Source organism: Culicoides brevitarsis, chromosome 3 (assembly GCF_036172545.1).
Source record: "Culicoides brevitarsis isolate CSIRO-B50_1 chromosome 3, AGI_CSIRO_Cbre_v1, whole genome shotgun sequence".
Classification (NCBI taxonomy): domain Eukaryota; kingdom Metazoa; phylum Arthropoda; class Insecta; order Diptera; family Ceratopogonidae; genus Culicoides; species Culicoides brevitarsis.
This window is the reverse complement of record NC_087087.1, coordinates 11055878-11064050: the sequence shown is the minus strand read 5'-3', so window position 1 is coordinate 11064050 and position 8173 is coordinate 11055878. Positions and strand designations below refer to the sequence as shown.

Here is an 8173-nt window from a genome sequence, read left to right as displayed (position 1 = left end):
TTACTAAAATCTTAAATTTTTTCTTTCACAAAATTTGAGAAAATGTAAAAAAATAAAAATTATCATTATGTAAAAAAAAATCAAGTTTTCCCGCAACTTTTGCCAGCCTTTAGGTAAGTTCAATTTTCGTGCTGTAAATTTTTTGCAACAATACATTTTCAATCAAATTCCACAAAACATGTTCGGAATTCGTTCATTTCTGACCATTCACTTTTTTGCCAACTAGCTGCTTGAATTTCGCATTCCATGTTGCTGCTCGCAAGGAAGTTCACGGAAGGAAGACACGAAAAATGATAATAATGCAACACTTCTTATAGCGTGAAGGGAACGACGACGAAGAAAAATGAGGAACGTAATGTAAAATCAATTTTGTTATGAAGTGAGCATCAAGTATTAACTTACGTCTTGTTCTCTCTCCGGGTTGATGCAAACCAGACAGGCACAATTGCTCAATAAATTTTTTATTAAGGTTTCATGGATTTCTTCTCTCGTCTTTTCTTTTCATTTTTAAATTTTATTATGCAATTCAATATATATTTGTACAATGAAATTTTACTTCGTTCCGATAGATTGCTGTAGATTTGCAGCCTCCGTCGACGAACCAACGCCATCATCATGCAACATGAATAAATTGGTCTTAGTAAAAGGTGGCGACGACGACGACGAAGAAGACGAAGAAAAAAAATAATAATAGAAAAATGAGTTCAACTGAAAATTATACAAGTCGCGCTGCTGCTTCTCGTCTCGCTCCGAAGAAATGGAAAACGAAACGGGGTAAGTACTTGTTCATGTCAGAATACAATTTAATTTTTTTCTCTGCTTCATCTTATTAAATATCGATGCCTTTTTTCGTACGAAGGAAAAGTAGAGAAAAAAATATGAAAAGGGAGATAGAGATGTTACGCGATTGATTTCACGAACGTGATTTAAATATAAAAGTTTATGAGACTCACGAGTGTTCGTTTAGTTAGTTAGACGAGATACTAGCAAGGTTGCTCCGTTTTTAATTAACGTTTTTAAAGAGATTTGATGTTGGATGAACTTGCCACAAAAGTAATCTCCGATAATCGAATTGACATCGACCAGTCTTCAAGCCAATTCAAATCATTGCCAACAATTGCAACAACTTTTCATCGAAAATTCATTCATATAGTGCCCTCTAGCAGTTTGAAGTGCATTTTAGGGAAAATTTGGTTATTTGGTGAGAAATATTGTCCGTGTAAGTTTTTTTTTGTTAGAAATTTGAAAATTATAAAAAACTTATGAGGATTTAAAAAAATTTAAAAATTAGCCCAAAAACTAAAAAAGTTGGACTTGGGCTAAATTTTTATTTTTAATAATTTTAATTAATTTTGAAGATTAAATTGAACTTAAAAATTGAAGAAAATTCAGAATTTAGAAAAGAGGTGAGAAAAAATTTAAAAAAAATCGGAATTTCTTAAAGGTTGATATCAAGATCAATTAGGTACTTCTTTGCTCGATTCGACAAATTATGTAACTCTTCATAGCTTCCTTCGAAGAATCTCTTTGGGCAAGAATCTCTTCGGTTGCACCACAATCACATTTCGGGTCAGAAGTTACTTTCCATTTGAAGAGACAGTAGTTACATTTACCTTGATTGGTTCTTATTCGGTTTAATTTCGTCCATTATTTTCTGTCTAAATCGTATCCTGGAACTTTTTCAGTTGGATCGTTTATTAGAAAACTGTTTACAACACTTTCGTTGTTCCAAGCTAATATCCATTCTTCTTTTGTGTCGAATAATTCTCGGATAATTTTTCGAGAATTAAATCAAGAAGTCGTAATTTAAAATTTGGACAACTAAAAATTTTTAAAGTATAATTTAGGTTAGGTTTGAGAATGCATCACTGCGGTCCAAAAACATTTTTTGGTTCGTCAAATAATTTAAAAAGAAATAAAATTCGTAAGTATTCGAAAATTTGTGAATTCAAAAGTGTAAAATTTTTTTTATATTCTTGTAAACCAATAAATTTTAAGTTTTCAAAAATTTTTAGAGTTTTCTGGATTTTATAGAATTCTCAAATATTCGAAAACTTTCGATTTTTACTCATTTTTTAGATTATTTGACGACTAAGAATATCATTCAAAATACCACAAGGTAATTCGATCCGTTTTTCACGGAAAACTTCCAATCTCATTTCATTTGATGACTTGCTGCTAGTAAAATACCGACATTAAATCAACATTTCACTCCTTCATTCATCTCCAACAAATCGAACTCTGAACGGCAGCAGTCATCATTGACTCGTGTTTAATTAACTTACTACACTTGAGTTTGATTCTTCAATTTCATTTCTCTTTAACTTTTTTTTCTCTCCATTTTAGCCAATTTCCGTTGAAGAACACTCACTCCTTTCGCACTTGTTCCTTTTGTGCCGTTGGAATGTGTTTGCCGACCGTAACTTGACGCGTCAATGATTGTTGTTTCGCAATTTCTCTGTGCACAACAATTTTCTCACAATCAATACAAAATCTGCAATATTTCATACCATTGTTTGTTTGGAAGATTATTTTATTTATTTTACTGTTCACATCGTTTCTCTTAATTACTTGCCTATTAAAATTGTTTGTGATGATAAAGTTAAATTGCTGTCTATTTTCTCATTTTCTTCACTTTCTTTTCTTCTTTCATTCTAGCAATGCCTGCGATAACGAGGTAGATTCAAGGTGATTCAAGGAGCTACGAGGCTCCGAGAGAAGGCATTTTGGATGGAAGGGACAACCCACGTCCGTCACATTATATCTTCTTTATTTACGGTTGCTTACCGCTTTAATGATACAAAATACCATAAATAACCAGAGAGAGACGAATAAAGTCTTATTTATAGTTGAAATACGCGATTTTGGCGGCGCATTTCTTCATATAGCAAATGGCAAAGGAACGATTATTAACGTGTGGAGTGGCTTTCAATCAATAAACTGAATTGGAGTGGATTGGAAAGAAATTTTTTGGTAAAATGTCTCTAGGGGATAAGAACTGAAATGTAGAAAGCAAGGAAAATTATTTTCAAAGTGCTTCACAAAATATTTTCAGACTTCACGATTACAGGATAGAGCAGAAGATAACAGGAAATCCACAAAAAAGGTAATTTTTAAAGTAAGTTTGAATCAGTTTCACGTGTAGAAGAAAAAGTTTTCAACGGTGAAATTCAGTTATGAGATGGTAATCATGAGTTATTCGAAAACAGTCGATTGGAAGTCAGGTGATAAATGATAACGTTATGTCAAAGGCACAGGATTTAAATACTTCAGCTCAAAAAAGGTTCTATATCTTAAAAAGGCAAGAGTCACTAATTGCAAGACAATTTGTTTAAATAACTTATAAATAAACTTCTTGGCTAATGGACTCTAGAGGCTTAAGACTTCAATATTGGATTTTGTGAAGTAACAAGAATAAAGTTATCATCAAAGAAAAGCTATTCTCTTGGATACATATTAACTTATATACTGCTGATGATGTTGATTATATAGTGATCAAAAGCACACAAAAAAGGACTTTCTGTAGGTTTTCTTTCTTTCTAACCTGTTCCATATTTTTCTTTAACCGTTCTGACACTCTTTAAGAAAGAAAAGATTTCTTTCAGTGAGAGATCTCTAAATTCTATAGGATCCATAATACCACTCGTGCTTCCTAAAAGCAACATTCTTTTGTGTTCCAAATAAGGACAATCGCACAAAATGTGCTCTGCTCGAGGGTCTGCTGTTTCATCTGCTAAGTGACATATTCTGCAATCTGTTAAATTCCTATAACCCATTCTTCTCATTAATTCAATCTAGCATATCCGGTTAGGAAAGCAACTATGACTCTAATTTGAGTAATTTTCATGTTGATCAGCTCTTTTGTTCTTCTCAAAGACCTGTTTGGTACAAAACTATTGACATGTTATGGCAACCTCCTATCTTCGAATTCAAAGTATATCGTGGTTTCGTCTATAAGCTATTCAAAAATAGCACTCTTGGCTGTTTGTATAATGCAATGCCTAAACACGGAAATATAAACTGCTAATAATATACTCAAGAGCTTGGCAAAGTATAGGCTAAGTAGAATAAGTAAGATTAAGATAAGTAAGCTAACCAATTCTATTTTTAGCATGGAAAGGTAGGAAAAGCCTAATTGTTACTAAAAGTTCGAAATCTTATTCAATTAATTTAAACAAAGAAAAAACTTTTACAAAGTCATGATTTTTGAATGCTATTAAAAGACTATTAGTCTTGAACCTAAAAGTTTATGAACGTCAAAAAATTTTTAAAACTGATTTGTATAAGAAATCGTTCTTAATCGTGTTTACTGAGACTCACACGTACAACCTTTCGACCTTACAAAGCAACAAAACTAATTCAATCCAAAATACAACTGATGATACGACAAAATTCCAACCCTACTAAAAAACATCTAATTAGCAAAAAGACGATTCAATCTACTTCTCCGGGATAATACTTCAATAAAACAATATTTTGAACAACATCGAACCAACGATGATAAACAACCAGCAAAACTACCGTTGCTTCTTCTTCATTTTTTTTGTGTTTTCGGTAATTTATATTTCTTGTTTGTTCTCTATAAGAAGAAGACGCTGACGATGACGATGCTGAACAAGTGAAGTACGGATGAGAAAAGATAATCGATTGTCTTACGATTGATTAAACACTTTATCGAGGGCAGATTGCTGATCTAATATAGCTTCTCATTCTCTCTCTCGCTCGTCGATTAACGTACACGACACACGATGATGATGATGGCGATACCGCCAACAACAAGGATAAATCTAATAAATTGCATGGCATACACACATATTCGGAGGAAAAGCAAGGAAGACAAAAAAAATAACGAATGATGGTAGATGGAGAAAAACTAATATAATTAAACTTTTCCAGTTCGTTAATTTTGACTGCTTGCCGTTTTAAATAGCAGCTTAAAAATCTTTTTACCATCAATTTTCATGAGGAATGTTCTTCTTTTGCTTCTCTCCTCTGACTCATTGAATGAGTGAATGAATGAATGAATGGAAAACCAAAATTGTTCCTTTTTCTGGTTTATCATTTTATGTTTTGTTTTTTTTTTGTATATTTTTTTATACAAAGAGTTTGGAAGTTTTATCATGTTTGCAACAAAATTAAATCTGATCAAAAAGTGTGCAAACCTACAACTTTTCGTCCAAACTCATCTCTAATTGTCTCTCAAACAAAAGTTTGCCTTTTAAATGTTCCCCTTTTCTAGATCAATATGCTTTATGATCGCAAAACAATTGTTCTTCCTTGTTCATATTCACCAAGAGAGATAGAAAAAAAACGACATTTTCTCAAAGTAAAATGTAAAAGTTTTCGATAACAAACACATTCATACATCTTCCTTTTTCCATCTACGGCATGAAAGGCATACAATTTACCGAGAAAATCAAAAAGAAAAGCTTTTAAGGAAAGAAAAAAAAGTGAAATGTCTATTTACATTGCTTTCTCATGCATACTGCCGTAGCAATAGGGAGCAAGAGACATATGCATAACATCTCGCTTTGTATGGAAGAAGGATAAATGCCACCATAAAATCCTAATATTCATTGTTCTTTCATTAGAGAAGAAAATTCTGTGTGTGTAAGGAGTAGTACCTTTTCTTGGTAGTTTTTTTTTTGTGTGTCTGTGTGTCTTTCATGCGGGATTATTACACAGAGAGACATTAAAACATACTTGATGATCGTTGCCAGGAGTGTAAAAGATGTGTTTGTGCTTACCTAAGCCCAAATGTCATGCAAAAGCTTTTGTTTGGAGTTGTTGAACAATTGCGATCGGGTTTGGTGTAAAATTTTGTCTTTGCAATTTGTCTTTTGGATTTGTGGAACATTTTGTTTAACAGAATTTGTTCTAGTCTGTCAAGGTTCTATTGAAGGAATTATTTTAGAAATTTTTTGTCCAAAATTTGCTTGAAGTTTAACGTAAGATTTTTCTCTTTGGCTTAGAATGGTTTTCAAATCTCACTTGCTAGGTTGGTTTAAAATACAGGCTTGTATAATCTAGATCAGATTATTCAAAAAGATCAAAAGATGAAGAATCAAATTAAAAATCAAATCACGATCTGATTTATTTTGCATGCCTCAGATCAAATTACAAAAGATTTGATTTTTGATCTGATTTGCAAATAAACTCAAAAAATTTTCAACCTTCAATTTTTTTTGATTTGATCTGATCTAAAAATTGATTTAAATCAAAATTAGATCAGATCAAATCAAAAAAAGTGAACAAAAAATTTAACCTAAAAATTTTTTAAAAAATTTTAGATTTGATTTGATATAATTTTGATTAAAATCAATTTTTACATCAGATCAAATCAAAAAAGTCAAAAAAGATCAAAAATTAAATCATGAAAAGATCAAATCTTTGTTTGATTTTGATCTAGATTATACTTGCCATTAAATATACTTGAGCAGCAAATAAGAAAAACATTGGTTCAGATTACATTCCGAAAAGAGGGCAAGGTAAGTACCGCCTTTGCCTTACCTTAATGGGCAATTGGGCTTAACGATTTCTCTCATGTCAGTTATCTTTCTCTCTCTTATTCACCGAATCAAGTCATATGATCCAGAAATCTTCAACATCATAGATGACAAAATCTTTAACATCATCAGCATTTTCATTCTCACTAACTTTAACATTATCTTTAATCATGGAAGCCTGGATTAACAACTATAGGCTGAGAAGACTTTCTTTCTGAATTATCTTTGACTGATTTTCAAAACTTGCTCGACCACTAAAGCCTTGGAAGTTGCAAAAATGCATTTTTTGTGATTAGCTACTTCAATTATTACATGTTACTAAAGTTTGAAGTCATAAATAAGTTTGTAAGGCTACGAAGCTTCTAAGCAATCTGTTGAAAATGAAAGATCAATTCATAGGTTCATATATTCTTCATAGGTTCAAAACTTCAAAAGTCATTCACAGGGTCAAAAAAGCTTTCAGTCAAATAAAAACTTAGAGCTTATGCTTAAGTATAAGTCCAAATTAAGTTGACTTTCGACTTAAAAGTTAAAAAGTAAAAGCCTATAAAGCTAATTTACTTTTGCTTAAGTAAAAGTTTAAATCAAAATTTAAAGCTTAATTTCTCAAAAAATTTTAATTTTTTACAAAAAAATTGTTCGAAATTCAAAAAAAAATGTCTTAAATGACTTAAAAATTAAATGCCAACTTAATTGTGACTTTTACTTTTAGCAAAAGCTTTAAGTTTTTTATTGACTTAAGTTTTTTATTGACTTAAAGTAGATCCAGTTCAACAGATCCATTGTGCACCCTTTTCATCTTTTCTGATTAGTGATTCGGCACTCAAAGCTTGAGCTCAGGAAAGTGTTCACAGATTCTCCAAGAAATCCATAATACTAAAGTTACTCACCTTATTGATGTTTTTTTATTTTGAATATTTAAAAAGTAAAAAATATGATGGTTTTGATTTTTTTTTTATCTTTTTAAATCAAAATTTCTTACATATCAGAAATTTCAAATATTGAGAATTTTATAAAACATTAGCTAAAAGAAAATTCCAAAACATTATTGACTTTAAATTAAGCTTATAAACTTACCTGAGCTGAAACCAACGAAATCCGCTCCTCCTCTAACAGCATCTACCTTCCATATTTTATACTTGTATGAAAACCTCCTGGTTTTGCCATAAAACTTACTCTTTTATACCGATAACGATGGGTTAAACAAAGTTTAAAAACTTTTCAAGACTTTTAAAGCCATTGAAAATTCGTTTGAATACAATAACGGAGGGTTTTCCTCACAAATATTCTCCTTTACTTTCCTGTTTACCGCCCCCCCCCCTAAAAAATAAAATATTTTTACATTTTCCTCGTTTTATTGCATTTCAATGTACCGACTCATATGTCAAGACACAGACACTTTTTTTTTATTTATATTTAGACAGATAAATGATGATGTATCAATAGAAAGCGGAGCGATATCGGATCGGAGAGATATAAAAGGAAAAATTATATATGAGGGTATTGATTGACATTATTAAATTACTACACTTTTCAAACTGTTTGAGTGGCTGTTTGCAAGGAGCAACCAGCATTTGAAATTCTTCCTTTTTAGTTAAATCAATGTAAATCGTTTTTGTATTCATTACGTCGGAAAATCGTGTGTGATGTGTTGACTGTAATCCAAT

The 8173-nt window shown here is 31.3% G+C and overlaps 1 protein-coding gene across 1 annotated transcript in view; it reads left to right on the top strand.

The window, feature by feature from the left end:
- Nucleotides 1–698: 698 nt before the first annotated feature.
- Nucleotides 699–8173, top strand: part of LOC134835191 (uncharacterized) — a 105047-nt gene continuing 97572 nt past the window's right edge. Inside the window, exons 1-2 of the mRNA XM_063850062.1 lie at nt 699–774; nt 2080–2119. Coding sequence (XP_063706132.1) covers nt 699–774; nt 2080–2119 — 116 coding nt within the window. The remainder of the gene's footprint in view (nt 775–2079; nt 2120–8173) is intronic.